This window comes from Euleptes europaea, chromosome 19 (genome assembly GCF_029931775.1).
Source record: "Euleptes europaea isolate rEulEur1 chromosome 19, rEulEur1.hap1, whole genome shotgun sequence".
NCBI classification, from domain to species: domain Eukaryota; kingdom Metazoa; phylum Chordata; class Lepidosauria; order Squamata; family Sphaerodactylidae; genus Euleptes; species Euleptes europaea.
Window position 1 is genome coordinate 17,219,556 of NC_079330.1, and position 20,396 is coordinate 17,239,951.

The following is a 20,396-nucleotide window of genomic DNA, read 5'->3' on the forward strand; positions in this document are numbered from 1 at the left end:
CTGCTTAGCTTCTGAGATGTGACGAGATCAGGCTAGCCTGGGCCATCCAGGTCAGGGCTAAGGCACTATAGCAGGATTAAAATTGATAAAACATGGCACAGTGGCATCTTATAAGGTTGATAGACCTAAACTACATGCCATGGAGGTGGTTTGCCTGTCCGGAGCAACCCTGGACTTCCTTGGTGGTCTCCCATCCAAGTGCTAACCAGGGCTGACCCTGTTTAGCTTCTGAGAGTTGACGAGGTCGGGCTCTGTCCTGCCTTTGAGCATTCTGTCGCATCCCCCCCTTTGGCTTGGCCTTTCTGCCCAGAGTAAAGCACAGCGTTTGGTTTCAGATCCAGAGATCGTCCCTGTGGCTCCCCAATGCAGCAAGAAGGGTCACAATGAAGGAGTTGGAGGATTCTCTCCCAGGGCACCTCAGCACACCAATCTCGCGGTACCCGTGGTCGCCAGAAGTCCGGATTCAAGCACCCCTCCTGTCGCCTCAAGGAAGTCGGTCAAGCAACTGGAGTCCCAGTCCAGCTCCTCGAGATCTGAGTCTGTGCGCAATAGTTCCAAATCCTGCGCCACTCCCGAGGTTAGTTGTGGGCGTGGCGTGGGAGTTCCAGCTTTTCACTTAAGAACATTTAATGGCATTCCAGGGCCTTAAGCATACGTAGAGTGCTTTTGCCCCAAGGGGAGCAAATATATATCTTCCCCACACAAATGTTCAAGTCTCCAACTTCCTGGTCTGACAACCGGTCAGGATAAGGCAACTGCTGCCAGTCGGAGCAGAAACTCCTGGGCTAGATAGACCAAGAGTCGTCTTTAGCCTAAGAGGGATCCTGACGTCTCCTGTGAATCAGTTGTCCGCTTTTGGACGAGCCCTGTGGTCTTTCCTCCCCATGCCCTCCTTCAATTCCTGCTGCCTTTCTTTAGCTGGACACTGCCAGTGAGATGGAAGAGCTGGACATCGATAGCGTCTCGCTGATCCCAGAGCTGGAGCACCAGGGTCCAGTGAAGCTCCACGTCTTTTTAGTGCGATACAGGTACAGTCGTCTGGGCCATTGGAGTGCATAGACTCTTGTCTTCCCATTCTTTTGGGGCTACTGTATTGGAGAAGAACGTGCGCTTGCTCCAGATAATTGGCACGGCTCTGTGGAGGGGCTTTGTTTCCTTACAGGACCCCTGAGAGACCTCTCCCTATTCAGGTCTGGGAAGGGATGTGTTTCCCCAGGCAGTATTGGCTAGTGACCGTGGGGTAATTGTCTTTCCCCTGCAATATGTGGCTGGGCATCTGCTTCCTGCTCGCTTGGTAGTTCTTCAGTCTGGGTTGATCCGGATGCAAATGGCAGACGGACTGCCCTGACATTCAGCAGGTGGACATTAGCTCAGCATTTTCATACCTGGGGCTTGATTAAAGTGTAGTGCTGAGTGATGACTCACACCTGCGCCTGAGATGTCCTAGATTTAATGCCAGTGAGCAAATGTTCATGTCATAGCCACCCAATGATAGCACAAGATTTTTTCAAGGGACTCACCAAGGACTTAGTATAGCGTGTATATGTGAACCACCCTTAACAATTCTGTAACACTGCATGAGTAGCTTTTCAGAGGCTAGGGCCTTTCCCAGGTGATATGAACCCCTTTCTCTCTTCTAGCATAATTACCTCTGTCTACCTCGGGGACCCAGCTAGCTATGTTCTTACATTTCTGATCATAATGGAGGTTCTGTTTGCCAAATCCCTTATATTTGGCTTTTTTGTTGTTGTTTTTTTAAAAAATTCTGGGTTTATTAAACCCAAAACCGAAAAATACCAAAAAAAAGGTGCCCAGCCCTATAGGAGAATGATGTAAGCTACGTTTGGTCCCCGTTGGGGAGAAAGGCAGGGTATAAATGAATTAAATAAATAAGATAAAATAAATGAATACTGTGCTTTAAAGGGTACAAGAGTGTTGTGCAACCCTTTGACCTTTCGGTGTCAAAATGGCTGTCCTTGCCTCTGTTTTAGCTACAACCCTTTTGATGGTCCCAATGAGAACCCCGAGGCCGAACTCCCGCTGACAGCTGGTGAATATATTTATATTTACGGAGAAATGGATGAAGATGGCTTCTTTGAAGGTACATGGAACCAAACAGGCTGCTTTAAGCTGCTGTTGAGAGACAGGGTGGTGTAGAGTTTCACGTGTCGGACTATGATCTGGAAGGCCTAGGTTCGAATCCCCACTCTGCCATGGAAGGTGGCCTTGGGCCAGTCCCGCTCTCTCAGCCTAACCTAAAATAAATAAACAAATGGAAACAAAAACAGAGAGAGGACCCATTTTGGTTTGAGGAGCCAGCGTGGTGTAGTGGTTAACAGCGGCGGTTTGGAGTGGTGGACTCTGATCTGGAGAACAGGGTTTGATTCCCTACTCCTACACATGAAGGAGATGCTAATGGTTGGTTTCCCCACTCCTACACATGAAGCCAGCTGGTTGACCATGGGCAAGTTACAGCTCTGTTAGAGTTCTCTCAGCCCCACCTATCTCACAGGGTGTCTGTTGTGGGGAGGGGAAGGGAAAGGTGATTGTAAGCCGGTTTGATTCTTCCTTAAGTGGTGGAGAAAGTTGGCATATAAAAACCAACTCTTCTTCTTCATGACTCAGAAGCAGAGCCTTGGAAATAGCTGGTGCTTTTGATGAGGGATTTGAGAATAGATTATTGCCTGTTCAGATGCAAGGAATTGTGTCATTTACTCGAGCAGGTTCTTGATGCTCTGTAGAGTCAGGCCCTTTCAGAGATCTGGGTTTTTGTAGGATTAGGCCCAGGAATCATAACTGAGGGTTCATACGTTATGAAGTCTACATGGCAGGTGGGTGGACTTTCCGTAGATGTGCGCTGGAAATTCTGTGTTGGCTGCCCACTGCTTTATGTGTGCTAGAACATAAACAAGCGTGGCTGCTCCTGTCGTATCCTATTTGGCTCATGAAGAGTCACAGTTGGTTTGATGAAAGGCAACGCAGGTTAGTGAGGGAATGGAGAAGGTTTGGAGCTTGGCCAAACTCAGGTGGTTTACAAGTCATTGGGGTCACTGGGGGTGTGGTGGGGGAGATAGTTGTGAATTTCCTGCATTGTGCAGGAGGTTGGACTAGATGACCCTGGTGGTCCCCTCCAACTCTATGATTCTATGATTCTAAGTGACCAAGAACACTCACATGGCTGACAATGAGCTGTTCTAACAAGCAGGAAATATTTTGTCTTGCATTGTGTTGAAGCTAAGCTATGGTTCTTTAATAAATGTCTTGTAAGCTGCTGGTAGGAGGAGGGTGGGCAGATTTTCCTGAAAGGCTAGGAGTTTAAATTAAATAAGTATATTAAAAATGCCCACAACCTTCTTTTGTTACCTTCAGGAGAGCTGATGGATGGCCGGAGAGGCCTGGTCCCTTCCAACTTCGTGGAACGCATTTCCGATGAAGACCTCGTCACCTTCCTGCCTCAGGAGCTCAATGACCTCTCTCAAAGCTCTCCCCTTGAGAGAAGTTTTCTCAGCATGAGCCTCAGCAGCGGGGAGAGAAGCGATTATTCGGCTGAGGAGCTCAGCGCCAGTACAGCGCCTTCCAGGCTGGAAGGGGGCCAGGAAGAGCTTGGTGATCCCACAGCAGTGCCTTACCCCAGGAAGGTGACTCTCATCAAACAGTTTGGCAGCAGCATCCTAGTCGGCTGGGAACCTCCCCTTCTGCCCGCCGGCTGCTCGGACGTCCAAGGCTACAACGTTTACGTGGACACAGAGCTTCGGCAAAGCATGAAGTCCGGGTCCCCAATGAAAGCTGTCCTGGAGAAGCTGGACTTGAAGACGAAAGCCTACCGCGTCTCGGTGCAAAGCGTCTCGGAGAAGGGGAGCTCGGATCGGCTGAGGTGCACATTTCTGGTGGGACACGGCGCTGCCTTGGCCCCTGCGCAGCTCCAGATACGGAACCTCACGGCCACCTCGGCAGAGATCTCCTGGCTGCCTGGCAACAGCAACTTTTCCCACGTCGTGTCCCTCAACGGGGAAGAGTGCAACACAACAAAGGCAGGGGTCTACTGGTACACCTTCCGCCACTTGAACCCGACCACTTCCTATGTCGCCACAGTGGAAGTCCAGCTTCCGCAGGTGCTCTGGGAACCAACTCCAGAGAGGCAGGAACAGCCGTTGTGGGCAGAGATCCACTTCGTAACAACTTCAGCAGGTGAGTCCCAGGAAGCAAGATGGTAAATTGCTGTTTGTTCGGCGAGTAGTCGAGTCAAGTTTATTAATACAGTCGACTGACCAATAATGTGCCAACATGTCAAAATTTCCAGACACTATCGTTTTGCACCACAGAATCACAGACTGCCTGTACATGTAAAAGTGTAAGGCCAATAAAAGCAACCCCTGGTTAAAATTATCATCTTAAAATTGATAAAATTGAAAAATATTCTAACAATCATTCTCTAATAAAGCTCTGCGTATTTTAATAGCAACAGTGCAGAACTTGGCAATTTGGAGTGTAAGCTGAAGGTCTTCTCCTAATAGGAGCTTCTTTGCCAAAAGCCCAACTGACTCATCAGGGAATTTACCAAGTATGGGGGAAATAAGCTTGGATCTAACTTCGTGGTAGAATGGGCAACATCAGTGCATGTTCGATGGTTTCAGTGTCCCCTGTTCCACATGGACATAACCTCTCTGATCTTGGAATCTTCTTATATTTCCCCTCTAAAACAGCCGATGGTAGGGCCTGGCATTTGTCAAGGGTAAAGGCCTTACTATAATTAATAGACCCAAGATGATAAAAATAATCTGCAGGTGACACCAAGTATCTAGATTTGTCAGGTACTAGGAAAAATGGTGATTTTCCAAGGTCTGTCTGGCGTTCAATGTCTTCCACCCTTTGCTTCAAGAAACTTGATGCTTGGTCTATGCCCATGGCTTGTTCGGCGAGTAGAAATCACTTCCGGGAGACCAGGCAGGGAAGTTTTACAATAAGTTATTCTTCGGCCACAGATAGCTAACCTCGAGTGGAACTAGATTTATATTCAGACACCGCTGGATACTGCAAACCACTTGCTAATGGTTGCTGTATCCAATGATAAAATACAGCCTAAATCTTACAAAAGACACAGAAGATGCTGTTAAAGGCCTCATCTCCCATGTCAAATTCTTCCCCCGTGTAGAATGCATCTCGCCACATGTTGTGTGGTGTTATGTGCATTGGGGCAAGGGGCTGGTGCTGTTGGCAGCCAGTAATGTGGAGTGAGGTTTGTAAGGGGAAATCAGTCCCCTTTCTGTCTGAGAGCCAGTGTGGTGTAGTGGTTAAGAGCGGGGGTTTGGAGCGGTGGACTCTGATCTGGAGAACTGGGTTTGATTCCCCGCTCCTCCACATGAGCGGCAGAGGCTAATCTGATGAACTGGATTTGTTTCCCCACTCTTCCACACGAAGCCAGCTGGCTGACCTTGGGCCAGTCACAGCTCTCTCAGCCCCACCTACCTCACAGGGTTTTGTGGTGGGGAGGGGAAGGGAAGGTGATTGTAAGCCGGTTTGATTCTGCCTTAAGTGGTAGAGTAAGTCGGCATATAAAAACCAACTCCTCCTCCTCCTCTTCCTCCTCCTCCTCCATACAAAAGTCACCTGTGTTTTCCCCATTTGTCAGTTTTGTCCCCAAACCCCCTGGGTTTTCTGCCGTTTTAAAAAATGAAGAGTGAATGGCTTTTTTCCTCAGGGTCTCCGGATGCCCCACTGGATGTCCGAGTGGAGCCAGGTCCCTCACCTGGGATTCTGGCCATCAGCTGGTTACCAGTCACCATTGATGCAGAAGGATCGTCGAACGGGGTGCGAGTCACGGGCTACGCCGTGTATGCCGACAGACGGAAGGTACCAAACTTGTGCAGGCTGGGGAAATTAGAGGGAGTGTATTTCACATGTTTTTAAAATTTTATAATAAATGCAAATATCAAACAAAAAATAAAAAAAATATAAAAAACAAGGGTGGCAAGTCTACACATATTCATGTAGAAAAGGTTTCCAGATGTCTACAGATATGTCCATACACCATTGTTGTCTATATGCCATATGTTTTAATGTTGAATGTGAGAGCCAGCATGGTGTGGTGGTTAAGAGCGGTGGACTCTAATCTGGAGAACCGGGTGTGATTCCCCGCTCCTCCACATGAGCGGCAGACTCTAATCTAGGGAACCAGGTTGGTTTCCCCACTCCTACCCATGAAGCCTGCTGGGTGACCTTGGGCTAGTCACAGTTCTTTTCGAGCTCTCTCAGCCACACCTACCTCACAAGGTGTCTGTTGTGGGGAGAAGAAGGGAAAGAAATTGTAAGCTGGTTTGATTCTCCTTAAAAGGTAGAGAAATTCAACATATAAAAACCAACTCATCTCCTCCTCCTCCTCCTCCTCCTTTCTACTGGATTATGGGAAGTGGTCATTTATCTCTCCAGTATTGTAATATAAGTTTTTTAGCAACAGTAAGAGTACAGAGGGTCCGTTTTCATTGACCAACGGTTAGCCTCCAAGAAATTGGCAAATGGTTTAAAAGTACATAAGCATCCTCAAAGGCAAATGACTATTCCTAATGCAAAACCTGGAGGTTGGCAACCCTATCTACAGGCAATAGAGATCAGTTCACCAGGAGAAAATGGCTGTTTTAGAAGGTGGACTCTATAGCATCATACCCCATTTAAGTCCGTCCTCTCCCCAAACCCCACCCTCCTCGGGCCCCACCCACAAAATGTCCAGGCATTTCCCAACCCAGGGCTGGCAACCTTAAGTAGCCCCTTGGAGACCAAGAAGATATTCACGGGATAAGCTTAGGAGAGTGAAAGCTCTAACCCAGGGGGCTTATACCCTGAAAACCTTGTTGGTCCCTAAGTTGCTCCTGGACTCGAATCTATTAGTCCAGTCTCCTTTTAGGACCCTCACAAAGCAACTTTTACTTGGCGGTGTGTAAATGGCATCTCCAGACTAATCTTTCAAAAGCGAGACAGTTCATAAACGACAACAGCTTCAGTCGGCGGTCGGCTCCATTACCCTACCCTCGGGCATCGGGTTTATCTCACAGTTACCCTGGTTCCTTTCCCAGGAGCCTCTCCTTGTGGACGAAGAACCAAAGCCAGACTATTCCTAATGCAAAATTGATATGAGTAATGACTTTTCCCCCTATCGACCAAATAACCGGACAGGCCCAAAGCAAGGATTGTATATCTCATGGAACCCTTCTGAGGGGGTTGGACACTACCAGAAATGGGAGCCCAATGCAAAAGAAGCCCGATCTTCTTGGCTGTGTCTGTTAACCTCACTGCAGAAAAAAACAGAACCATTCAGTTCTCAACCCTTGCTCTGGCATGAAAAAGTGTGGGCCCCACATAGGCACGTGTACATTATTTGTTAACAGAAAATATTAGCACTTGCGTACAAAAGTGAAGGTAAAAGCGTTACCTTGAATCTCTCTGTTTCCCTGTGCCCAAACCCACGCCTCTCCTCTTGAAATCCATGGCAACGTCCTTGGGGCTCAGAAGAGTAGAAATGGTTGTAACAGTCATAATAGAAGATTGGCGCTGTAATCAACCCCGCAGCAGAGAGATAATGAAAGTCACTCTGTTCTCCACAAGGCGAGAACTGTCCCACACGAAGGTTACCATATACCCAACACATTGTGTGTGTTAAGTGCCATCATATCTCTTCCAGCTTATGGCAACTCTATGAATTAATGACCTCTAAAATATCCTATCATGGACAGCCTTGCTCAGGTCTTGCAAACTGAGGGCTGTGGCTTCCTTTATAGAGTCAATCCATCTCTTGTTGGGTCTTCCTCTTTTCCTGCTGCTTTCCAGCCAGTGTGGTGGTTAAGAGTGGTGGTTTGGAGTGGTGGACTCTGATCTGGAGAACCGGGTTTGAATCCCCACTCCTTTACATGAGTGGTGGAGGCTAATCTGGTGAACTGGATTTGTTTCCCCACTCCTACACATGAAGCCAGCTGGGTGACCTTGGGCTGGTCACAGTTCTCCTAGAACTCTCTCAGCCCCACCTACTTCACAGGGTGTCTGTTGTGGCGAAGGGAAGGTGATTGCAAGTCGGGTTGATTTTTCCTTAGGTGGTAGAGAATGTCGGCATATAAAAACCAACTCCTCTTCTTCTTTCCACATTTTGTAGCATTATTGTCTTTTCCAGGAACTCTTGTCTTCTCCTAATGTGACCAAAGTACGATAACCTCAGTTTGGACATTTTAGCTTCTAGAGAGAGTTCAAAAAAGTCTGTGGATGGTCACAGGGTGGACCTGGGTTCTGAGAAAGGAGGCTAGTGCTGAGCATGCGGTTTTTCACAGAGATCCCAACCTTAAATAAGCAGTGGCTTAGATCCTAAGTGATCTTTCCGCTGGTGATAGATCCTTCTGCTGATGGAAGAAGGAAGGGCCATTTTTGCAGATCCCCCCATACACACACCGCAGCCTTCCACTTTGACCACTGTGACTTTCCTTGGGATCCACAGACCCCCAGGGATCCAATTTTAGAGGGCTCAGAAGACAGTAGCAGAAAAGGGGAGGCAGGAAAGTCAATGCCTACACAGTACAGTTCTGCTTATATTACATAGGATCTAATATCTCCGTTTTCGCTTTATGAAGTATAGCAATGTCCCTGCAACATCACTCCAGTCTGTAATTATTCACCTGGTAGGCATTTCGTATTACATTTTTGTCCCACCCTTTCTCCAACAAACACAGGGTGGGAGCCAGTGTGGTGTAGTGGTTAAGAGCAGTGGTTTGGAGCGGTGGACTCTGATCTGGAGAACCAGATTTGATTCCCCACTCCTCCACATGAGCGGCGGAGGCTCATCTGGTGAACTGGATTTGTTTCCCCACGCCTACACAATAAGCCAGCTGGGCGACCTTGGGCTAGTCACACTCTCTCAGCCCCAGTAATGCGATAATACCATTTGCCCTGACCTGGATGGCCTAGACTAGCCTGATCTTGTCAGATCTCGGAAGCTAACCAAGGTCAACCCTGGTTAGTACTTGGATGGGAGACCACCAAGGATGTCCAGAGTCAGGGCACAGAGGCAGGCAATGATAAACCACCTCTGAACATCTCTTGCCAGGAAAACCCCATGGGGTCATCAAAAGTCAGCTGTGACTTGACAGCAAAAAGAAAAATATCTGTATTAACCACGGCCTCACGAAAGGGACAGAGTGCAGCAGGTCCCTTTGGAGAGAGAATGTCCTAACTTTTGATTTCTAAGGTTACAACCGAGTGCACAAACACATTGGTAATGGGTTTCTTTAAGTGGCAATTTTATGTTTCGTTTCTGACTCTTTGTTGCAGGTGATGGAAGTTACCTCCCCAACAGCTGGCAGTGTCTTGGTAGATATTTCCCAGCTGCAGATCCTCCAGGTGTGTCGGGAGGTATCTGTAAGGACGGTGTCTCTTCATGGAGAATCAGCGGATTCAGTACCAGCTCAGATCCCATCGGCCTTGTTAGGAGATGTTGGCCGTTCTCCTCCATCTGTGCCGAGCTATCTCACCTCTCCGCTTCTATGTGGGGAGACTGGGGCTCCTCTCACCCTGCAGCCCCCCCAGGAACATAGCGCAGACCCATCTTCCAGGGGTGGTAATCCCGTTGCCAAATTCACCTCCAAGCCTAATGCCAACAGTGAGGGTTCTGTGAATTCTTCACTCACAGAGATGTCCCCAAGCAACCATTCCGCTCCTACCAGGCCTCCTTCAACTCACGTCCCTCAAGCACCAACGATAGAATCGGGAACCGCACCAGGAGAGGAAGGGGAATCCTTTGTGCCAGTTGCAAACAGTGTAGCAGCAGAAAATCTGGCTAAGCCCAGGAAGGAACCTGGAGAAGATAACCAGGTATGTGTTACAGCTGCATGGGAATTGGGACTTCTTTTGGGACGGAGCCAAAGAAAAGGGGGAGGGTCATAAAAGAGGAGATGTAGTCATGGTAAAAGCTGGAAAGAGGCAGTGTAGCATAGCAACCTGAAGAGAAGCTGTGGTAGTTCAGGTGTGGAACTTAAATCTATATGAACACACAAATCACTATTGTTTATACACAGAAGTGTCATTGTTTTGTTACAATCTCCAGGTAGTGGCTGGAGGTCTCCTGGGATTACAACTGATCTCCCCATAGGGTTGCCAGCTCCAGGTTGGGAAATACCTGCAGATTTTAGGGGTGGAGCTTGAGAAAGGGTTTGGGGAGGGGAAGGTCTTTAATACGGTATAATGACGTAGAGTCCACCTTCCGGAGTGGCCATTTTCTCCAGGTGAACTGATCTCTGTCACCTGGGGATCAGTTGTAATAGTGGGAGATCTCTAGACATCACCAGGAGGTTACATCCAAATACAGAAACAATATTCATTCATCAATTATATACTCAGTTTCTCAACCAGCATACATATTCATATATTATTAAAATACACCAACCAGTGAAATATATAAACCTCCAAATCTGGTTCCACCCTGGTTGGCAACCCTATCTCCAGGCAATAGAGGTCAGTTCACCTGGACAAAAGGGCTGTTTCGGAAGGTGGACTCTATGGCATCATACCCCATTTAAGTCCCTCCCCTTCCCAAGCCCCACCCTCCTCGGGCCCCACCCACAAAATTTCCAGGCATTTCCCAACCCAGGGCTGGCAACCTTAAGTAGCCCCTTGGAGACCAAGAAGATGTTCAGGGGATAAGCTTAGGAGAGTGAACGTTCTCTAAGCTCTTTCAGGCTTATACCCTGAAAACCTTCTTGGTCTGTAAGTTTCTCCTGGACTTGAATCCAGTCTTCATTTAGGATCCTCACAAAGCAACTTTTACTTGGTGGTGTGTAAATAGCATCGCCAGACCAGTCTTTCAAAAGCAAGACAGCTCATAAACGACAACAGCTTCAGTCAGCGGTCGGCTCCATTATCCCACCCTCAGGGGCATCGGGTTTATCTCACAGCTACCCTGGTTCCTTTCCCAGGAGCCTCTCCTTGTGGACGAAGAACCAAAGCCAGAGACGCCAGGCAGCGGTGCTGGCAACCCAGAGGCGTGCAAAGCCTGCTTTGTGGGGCAAGGGTCGAAAGAGCCATTGCCTGAAAGTGGGGCTGAAGACACTCCAAGCTGCCTGGGCACAAAGAGGCCGCCCCCAGGAGAACACGCCGCGCAGAGAGAGGACGGCTCCGGAGACACGGGCCAAAGCGGCAAGCAAGGCCTGGAATTCTTCACCGGGACTTTGGGGAGGAAGCTGTTGAAAGAAATTCCCAGGGACGACTCCGCCCTGACTGCGCCTCGGGTCAGAAGAGAGGTCCGTGTCGCTTGTCGATTTGGGGGATCTCTTTACGGACGGGGTTCACACATGCTTGAACCTCTTTTGATGGCTCTCGAATGAACGTTTGAATGATACCCCTTAGCATTTGGACAGCACGGTAGCATTTTCAAGTGTTCCAAATGCTACACGTGTATTAGCTCATGATCCTTGCGACGACCCTGTCAGGTAGGAGGGTATTCTAGTCACTATACACATTCATTTATCTCAAGGTTAGCACTCCACATCTAATTTTTATTTATTCATTCATTTATTCACATTGTTTATAGTCCGCCTTTCTCTACTAGAACTCAGGCGGATTGCAACACAGTGAGGCAAGACAGGATGAGACATTCAGTGAACAACACAATAGGGTTGTAGAACCAAGCAGAAGTCTAAAAACAGAACTAAGGCAAAGGTTAAGTATTAAGTATGCATTAAATGATGCAAAAGTTACATAGTATGATGCTAGTTTCAGCAAGATACACACAGTATGATGCTAGTTTCAGCAAGATATGCACAATACTATACAGTCCCTAATAATTTATCCAAGTAACTTAGGTCTAAAACGCATGGTCGCTTTAGCCTCCTTTATTCCCTGTTTCAGCCAGGATTCAGCCAGGATCAAATGCATGTTCAGCTAAAGCGTTCGATCCTGGCCGAATCCTGGCTGAAACAGGGAATAAAGGAGGCTAAAGCGACCATGTGTTTTCGCCCTTAGTGAAACATTTTGTATAGTGCGCCTCTATTGCCTGCATAGAAAAGCCCTTGTGAGTACTTCAGTTTTGCATAGTTTGCAGAAGGCCAGGAGAGCGAGAGCCTTGTGGGTTGTAATGTTTTATTCTCCCCTCTTCTCAAGTGAGCTGTGACTCATGAAAGCTTACACCCTGCCAGAAATGTTGTTTGTCTTTAAGGTGCTACTGGACTCTTGCTCTTTTCTACTGCTATAGGCAGACTAACACGGCTACCCGTCACAGGGTTGCTGCGAGGGTAAAATGGAGGAGGGAATGCTATATGCCACTTTATGAACGCTATATGAAGAAAATGAATCAATCAAAGTTTTCTTCAATCAACCAATCAAATTTTATTTCGATACAATATCAGCTCTGAATAAAAACCAAAGTTAGGTTAAAATAATAAAAGGTGAGGGCTCTGGAAGGGATGAGTTGAAGAAGAGGAGGAAAGATCTATGGAGAAAGGTTTTCAATCAGCCGTTTATGAATCCCACTAGACCGGAGGGGAAAATTTGGCTACTTGAGTGGTTATCTCCTGAGAGGAGTCTGCTAAGAGACAGGAAACTTTAGCTTCTTCCGATCTCCCAAGAAAGGATGACAATATGGGGAGAATGTACTGCGATCTTATGTCGTTGTAGAAGGGACATTGCAGCACAACATGTTCGATTGTTTCCACTTTCTCAGTTTTCTTATGTTCCTGTTGAGACTTGGCCAACGGAAGGACAGAAGCGTCAGCAGTCGCCGCGCCACTTCCTTTTCTGTTCTGTTTCCTCTACTTTCAACAGACGTTGCAACGCGACAACAGAGGGCAGCACCAACAAACCAATTTATGTTTAGAATTTGGAGGGGCGGGAAAGGGGTGTCCAAAATCCAACTGAAACGATGGTTGGTAAAGAGCTAACAGTACTACACCACATAGGTCTGATGCCTCTAGGGTCATCAACCTCCAGATAGTGGCTGGAGAGCTCCCGCTATTACAACTGATCTCCAGGCAACAGTTCACCTGGAGAAAATGGCCGCTTTAGAAGGTGGACTCTATGGCATTATACCCCGTTGAAGTCCCTCCCCTCTCCAGACCCTGCCCTCCTCAGGCTCCACCCCCAAAATTTCCAGGTATTTCCCAACCTGGAGCTGGCAACCCTAGATACCTTCCACGCATCCCATCCTAGGTCTGATTTTTAAATTTGATACTGGCCAGACACAAACAACTCACATTGTGCATTCAAATAACATCTCTTTTCAACCGTGCTGCTACCTACGACAGTGAAACACTCAACTAAAATTTCGTCTTAGAACCGATTTTTAAAAATCAACACAAAGGATGTAAAAAAAGTCAAAACTTTCCTGTTTTAAGGGAGCATCTTTCATTTTTGGTCTTTAAAACTCAATGCTGGAACAAATTTCTCGTATTTGTTTTGGCTTTTGGGCAAACGGTCCATCGCTTACTTTGCCATTGATAGCGAAAGTGCTTTTTAATTTCTCCACCAGGGAGAAAAGAGACTGGAACCCGGAAATCGTCCGCTAAATCTCCTTACTGACCGAGGATCTGACCTCTCCGACATTATGGAGGAAGAAGAGGAGGAGGAGGAGGAAGGAGAGAACCGTCAGGCAAGCGGGCAAGGGGAATCGAAATGGGACGCATTGGAACAGCACAGCAGAGAAAATGGAGAGAAGGTAGCTATTGGCATTGCTATCTTAGTGATTTGCCCTGACAGCAGGACTGCTTGCTGAAGCAGCACGTCACAACAACCCTGCAGGTGACAGTGTGGTTTAGTGGTTAGAGCATCAGGCTAGGTTCTGGGAGGCCCAGGTTTGAATCCCCACGCTGCCATTGCAGGTTGCTGGATGACCATGGCAGGGTGCTGGGTGACACTGGACCAGTCGCAAGCTCTCAGCCAAACTTACCTCACAGGGTCGTTGTTATGAGGATGACATAAAGGAGAATGACGTAAGCTGCTTTGGGTCCCCCATTGGGGAGAAACGCGGGGTATAAATGAAGTTAATAAAATAAAAATTATAAAAAGGGAGATCAGTGATTGGATCTTGCAAAGGGCCATGGCTGAATGACAGAGCACCTGCTTTGTGTGGAAAGGGACCCTGATTCAGCATCCGGATCTCCTGTTTAAAAGTGGTCTCAGGTAGCAGATGTTAAGGAAAATCTCCCTCTGCCTGAAAGTCACTGCGATTCAGAGGTGACAACACAGAGATAGAAGAAGAGTTGGTTTGTTATAACCCATTTTTCTCTACCTTTAAGGAGTCTCAAACCAGCTTACAATCACCTTCCCTTCTTCTTCCCACAACAGGCACCTTGTGAGGTAGGTGGGGCTGAGAGAGTTCGGAGAGAACTGTGACTAGCTTAAGGTCACCCAGCAGGCTTCATGTAGAGGAGTGGGGAATCCAACCTGGTTCTCCAGATTAGAGTCAGCCACTCATGTGGAGGAGTGGGGAATCAAACCCAGTTCTTCAGATTAGAGTCCATCGCTCTTAACCACTACACCACACTGGCTCAATAGAAAGGGTCCGACTCAATCAAAGTAACTTCATGCAGTGTATTTTTTTAAAACCTTAAAAAGGCCCACAGTGTGTTTTTTTTATTTAGGTCTGGGCTGCGGGTCCAGCATCCTGTTTCCATCAGTGCCCCGATGCCTCTAAGCCCACAAATAAGGCACGAAGGCAACTACCTTCCTGTGTTGTTTGTCCTTAGTAAACTGGTGATCAGAGAAAGTTTGCCTCCGAACATGTGGGCTTCATTTACCGCTTTCAGGTGTTGGTAGACCATTCCACTGAAAATGTTATCCAATTCTTGGTTGTCTATGCATTGTTGCCTGCGAATTTTAAAATCGTCTAATGACCATCGCTAAACCTGACGTTAAAATGTGCTTTGTGTAAAAATTGCCTCCCTTTTTTTTGTGCATCCCAAACCTATGACAGATTGGCTTTGTTTGGGTGATCCTGAATTCTTTCCCTTTCTCCCTTAGAAGCTCCTTGATTCATAAATCTTGAAATTCTAAATCTATTGTTTAAGGGATAAAAGGACTGAGATGCATTTTGCCACTTCCAACATAACCTTACAATCGCTTTCACTTAATAAATAAATTAGCTCAGACACAGAGTTACTAATACATTCTGTTAGAAGAGGAATAATATATCTTGATCTTAGATCCTCATAAAAACAACGTTCCAGGAGCACGTGTGCTAGAGAATCAGTAGAACCAGAAAAACACGGGCAGGTCCTTTTTGGATGTAGTAGATTCTTGTATCTGTCTTGCATAACCATAGAAGGGTCAGCACTCAGTTTAGCGGGGAGGGGGGGGAAGCTCTTAAAGAGATCCTGAATTCTTGCACTGAACCAGAGGGAGAGAAATTTATCTGTCCGTTCTCTCCAAGATCTCATTCATAATGTCATAAATACCCATCAAACCTCTCTCCACTTCCCTGTTGTCTTCCCATTCCCAATATAAAAAATCTCCCAAGTTCTTTAGTCTTTCCTCTTGTAGAATATGCATAATTCTAGGTGTCCTTTTCTGTACGTTTTACAACTATGCAACATCCTTTTCAAGAGGGCGAGGCTGGAAATTTACATGGTATTGTCAACATGGCTGCCCCAATCATTTATGCAGTGGTACTATTATCCTTGGTGTTCTTGTGAGTTAAGGGTGACCTTCCTCACTGCAACCAGAAACAGGTAATGTAACCTTTGAGTGAACCAAGAGGGAGGCAGGTCTTACTTTCCACGTATGAGAGATGTCAGGATTTGAACCCATGACCTAGAGTTGCTTCTCCCTGTTCCAAACATGTCTGCAGGGGTTGTTGATCCTGCAGCTTGTGGAAGAAAGCCTGTCCACACACTGGTACATGCAGAGGTATGCTCCGGTTTAGATGGCACTGTCCATTCCAGAGCTGGGCCCAGTTGTTGAGAACAGGTTTGGCGCTAAGCGCCTGCTCAAAGGAAGCCCTGGATTGACTTTGTGGTGAGCTTCTGACCAAAGCCAGAATTTCTGCAGAAGAGGCACACGCTGTGAGCACGGCACAAGTTTTTTTTCCCCAGAAGCTGTGGACGGGGTGTCGTCCCAGAGGTCACAAGCTACCCGGTACTTCGACCTCATTGCATACTCTCTGGATGATCTTCAGATGTTTATTCTTTCCCCAACAATTTGCACTGCAGTTCAGGACAAAGGGGTGGCCAGGCCTTTCTGCATGGTCATCCCCAGAACAGCAAACAAACGCTGATTAATTCGGCCTGGTTTTTCGAGAGGACGTAGGGCAAGGTCTGGCAGGGTGATTTGAACAGGGCTGATCCTGTGCCGCGGGTTCACAAAATGCATCTTGTAGCCTGGAATCTAGAAGACTCGGATGACTTGCCGAAAAACCGTGAAAACCTCAGAGCAAGGCTCCAGCCCTTGTGAAAACAGGCAGATATGCTCCAGGGTCGGGCGTTTAAAGGGAGGAGCTTCTCTGCCCTAACTGAATCATCCTTCCGCACTCATGTATTTTTTTCCACGAAGCTTCTGCCTGCAGAACAGCAATTTTAAGAACCCTAAAATGGTAAATCTGGGGCTAAGCCTACAAAGTGAGGCTGCATGCGCAAAAGATATAGGATTTACATAAGTTATGTGTTTCATAGGTTAGGGGGTTCTCTGCCCTAACTGAATCATCCTCCCGCACTTATGTATTTTTTTCCACGAAGCTGCTGCTTGCAAAACAACAATTTTAAGAACCCTAAAATGGTAAATCTGGGGCTAAGCCTGCAAAGTGAGGCTGTATGTGCAAAAGATATAGGATTTACATAAGTTATGTGTTTCATAAGTTAGGGAGTCTCTGACTGCTTGAAAAGTCCAAAAGAAATGCTTTGGATTTGCATAACTCTTTCCTTAGAAAAAGGGACTTAATGTGTCATTATGACATAAATGGTTGGCATGGAAGTTGGGATATTTTTGGCACCAAATGCGAGGATGGAATTCAGCTAATCTGCTCTCTCTGCAGCCGGTCTTTAAGTATAGAATTGCACATCACAGAGTCTAGCATTGTGGCCTTATAAGAAACAAAAACACTGAGAGATCTGGGAATGACCTTCCCAAGGGCTTTCTAATGCCACCCTGAATAAATCAGTTTTCAGGCTGCTTCGTCCTGCCCCTCGAACCAATAGGTTCTGGGGGTGGCTACAAAAAGAAAATCGCAGAAAGTGGTCATGTGAGGGGAGATTCAGATTTGGGCTGCGGCCTGCAGAGCAGCAGGAGGTAGGGCCACCAACCTCCAGGTGGTGGCTGGAGGTCTCCTGGGATGACAACTAATCTCCAGGTGACAGAGATCCATTCACCTGGAGAAGGGTAGCAAGTATTGGGAGCAACTCCTTTTCTAGTGGAGTGTGTCTGCCACTCAGAATGGGAATCCCAAAGCCGGATGGATCACGGTTTTAACTAGGCATGAGGAAGCTTCATCTTGTCACATGCCCGTGGCTTGTGGGGCGGAGCCCCTGCTTTGCATGCAGAAGGTCCTGGGTTCTATCTCTGGCATCGCCGGCAATTGAGGTTGGGAAGGAGAAGTTACAGGAAGCATCCCAACTAGGCGATATGATACGATAAAAGTTTATTGTTGGTGGCCAAAGGCCATCACAGTCGGTCATACAAAACCCAGTCATAAATAATAACATGAAAACAGCCTGACCCAAAAAAAGCTAGTAATTAAATGCACTAAACATCCTGATTAAAAACAGCTGTAGCCCGGATTTTATTGGCTGCTAAGGCAAAGAGGGACACTCTATAGGAAACAACTGGATCGGCGTCTGAGAGGAGAAGGAGCTGAAAAAAGATTTAGGCCCTTTAGGAACGCTGCGAGAAATTTAGATGTGGGCTCTGTATAAAGAGGACAGAATAATGTATAATGCGTTAGGTCCTCTGGAACCGTGGCTCCACAGATACATAGATGAGAGGCCCCTGGCGTTTGGGAGTAACGTCCAGCTCACAAAACCATTGGCCTAGTTTGAAACTAATGTCCACAAGGAGATAATTGCAAAGTAGAGTCCAATCTGAGTCTTGTAGTGCTCCTTAAGATCAAATATATCCCATGTAGTATGATCTCCCCAGAGTCTAAGATGGGATACTGGACTCTTATCCACTGTTCAGTGAACCCATAAATGGATGCTACGTGATAAGCAATGTGATTTCAGTGAACCCTTCTTCGATAGGGATCCAGATATTCTACTGTTTCGATGGCATCTTCATTAGGATTCAATATGAACTGCTCCTTGGCTAGTTTCTATGTTGAGTGGAACATAAGCGTTCTCCCCCTAGTTTGAAACTAGGCAGCCAGTCGTTTAGAGACTGCAGTGTGTGATTTTTGACAGATAGGGTTTGGTGGTTGTTCCTCGGTTAAAAACAACTAATTGTTAAAGCTGTCTGGTTACTTTGACTTTAAGTTTGACCCGCCTGCAAGAACCCAGCATGATCACCATTAAGTATAGCACACCTCCCAGCTCTGGTAACTGTCTCAGCTGTCAGACTAGAGAGGAAAGGCATTACTGGTCATGCTTACCAACTAAATAAACATATATGTTTGGTTATATGTGACTCCTGTGTTATCTTTAACCTGTATAACCCACATCATACTCTGTAAGGTCCAGAGAAAAGGGGTAAAGCATCTGCTTGGCATGCAGAAGGTCCCAGGTTCAATCCCTGGCATCTCCAGTTAAAGGGACTGGGCAGGTAGGTGATGTGAAAGACCTTTACCTGAGAACCTGGTGAGCCGCTGCCGGTCTGAATAGACTATATTGACTTTGATGGACCAAGGGTCTGAGTCAGTATAAGGCAGCTTCATGCATGAATGATCTTTCTCTGCAGGGGACCCTGTTGAACCATGACGGGTCAGAACAGGCAACAGAACAGGGTTAGGTGGACCCTGTCAGTGTAAAGCAACTTCATATGCTCCTGCGATCTATCCATGTTCATCCTTCCACTGAGCAGGCATCCTAGGTGTGAGCTGCTGCTCCAGAGTGCTCCAGAGTGTTCTTGTACCCTTCATGTCCATCTCCTACCCCCCCACACACTCTTCCTCCTGCACCGCCTTCTTCTTCCAGCTCAGTAGTTCCAAATTCGGCAACGGATCCTAGTGTGTGATTCAGAGGAGAGATGGGAGGTACCTGCTCCCCCCCTCCATGTTTAACGCCTCTTTCCTCTTTCTCTCTTTGCTTCTTCCTTGCATGCCTGGTCTCTGGGGCCGGAATGCAGCTGGACCCGGGCGACACTGATAGCGACGAGGAGATCCTGGAACGGATCCTGGAGATGCCCTTGCAAAAGAAATGCAGCAAAGCCCTTTTCAGCATCCCGGAAGTGACCGAAGAAGAAGAGGAGGAAGACTGGGAGCATATGCCGAGGAAGAACCTTTCGGCCCCTACAGAGAAGGCTACGGATTGCCTCCCGGAGAGGCGGCCATCGTGCGATACCAGAAGGACGAAGCCTCTTCCTCCTGTGAGTTCCCAACAGGGGTGTTTGCCAAAAAGAAACCAGGTTGTCCTGGACCATATCTTGCTGGAAAGAGACCTGCCTCGGAAGCTCAGAGGAGAAAATAATGTTAATGAAGATAATGTTAACGAAGCACCGGTTTGCCCTGAAATATCCAGCAGGTGGAATTGGGAGAGTCAAGAGAAGAGGCTGAGGTCTACTGGAACAGGAAGAACCTCCCAGTGGAAGAGACCTAGTCAAAATAAAGAGAAGGCCCACAGCCAAGCCCAGGCGAACCAGATGAGAAAAGGAGATGTCCGAGAGCACAGGCGCTCCTTGCTGGGCAGTTCCCACCAGAGTGGGGGAGGGGGCCTGTACCGTACCCAGAGCCTGAAGGAGAATTTGGACGTGATAACCAGCCTGGGGCTGGAGGAAGCGGCAGATCTATACAGCTGGGCCAGGCCAAGGACCTACCAAGCATCTCCAAATAGGACAGCGGCCCATGAGGTAGGGGGGAAAGGCCTCCGAGGCCTACCCCTCTGTGTCAGCCCAGAAAGTTTGGAAATTGACATTGAGTACGACTCCGAAGATGACCAGGATCTGACCATGACTTCCACCCCGGTGAGCCAGCTGAGTTCGGACGGGAGGGCCGACGGGTCCCCCACAGACTGCGAGGACGGCTGGAGCGACTGCTCCAGCCAGTCGGAGTCCATCCGGTCCAGCGGCCCGAGAGAGCTGAAGAGAAGCAGCAGCTTGGAGGACGAGAGCATGGAGTGGGTCGGGTCCCCGAGCCGCTCCCCGGGGCACCGCTGCTGGGAGAAGAGGGCCTTGTTCGGCTCGGAGGAACGGAGCCGGAGCCTCGAGCGGAACCCCTCTCTCTGGAGAGCCGTGCCTGAGCGCCGCTGGAAGGGGGGGACGTTTACGTCGGCGCACACGCGGGTCCGTGAGACGCTTCCTTC

General features: G+C 47.7%; 1 protein-coding gene across 1 annotated transcript in view; it reads left to right on the plus strand.

The window, feature by feature from the left end:
* TSPOAP1 (TSPO associated protein 1) overlaps positions 1 to 20,396 on the plus strand; it is a 64,229-nt gene that overhangs the window by 30,293 nt on the left and 13,540 nt on the right. Inside the window, exons 14-22 of the mRNA XM_056864970.1 lie at positions 336 to 577; positions 919 to 1,028; positions 1,992 to 2,101; positions 3,370 to 4,188; positions 5,699 to 5,850; positions 9,304 to 9,843; positions 10,944 to 11,255; positions 13,490 to 13,675; positions 19,198 to 20,376. Of these exons, the coding sequence (XP_056720948.1) occupies positions 336 to 577; positions 919 to 1,028; positions 1,992 to 2,101; positions 3,370 to 4,188; positions 5,699 to 5,850; positions 9,304 to 9,843; positions 10,944 to 11,255; positions 13,490 to 13,675; positions 19,198 to 20,376 (3,650 nt within the window). The remainder of the gene's footprint in view (positions 1 to 335; positions 578 to 918; positions 1,029 to 1,991; positions 2,102 to 3,369; positions 4,189 to 5,698; positions 5,851 to 9,303; positions 9,844 to 10,943; positions 11,256 to 13,489; positions 13,676 to 19,197; positions 20,377 to 20,396) is intronic.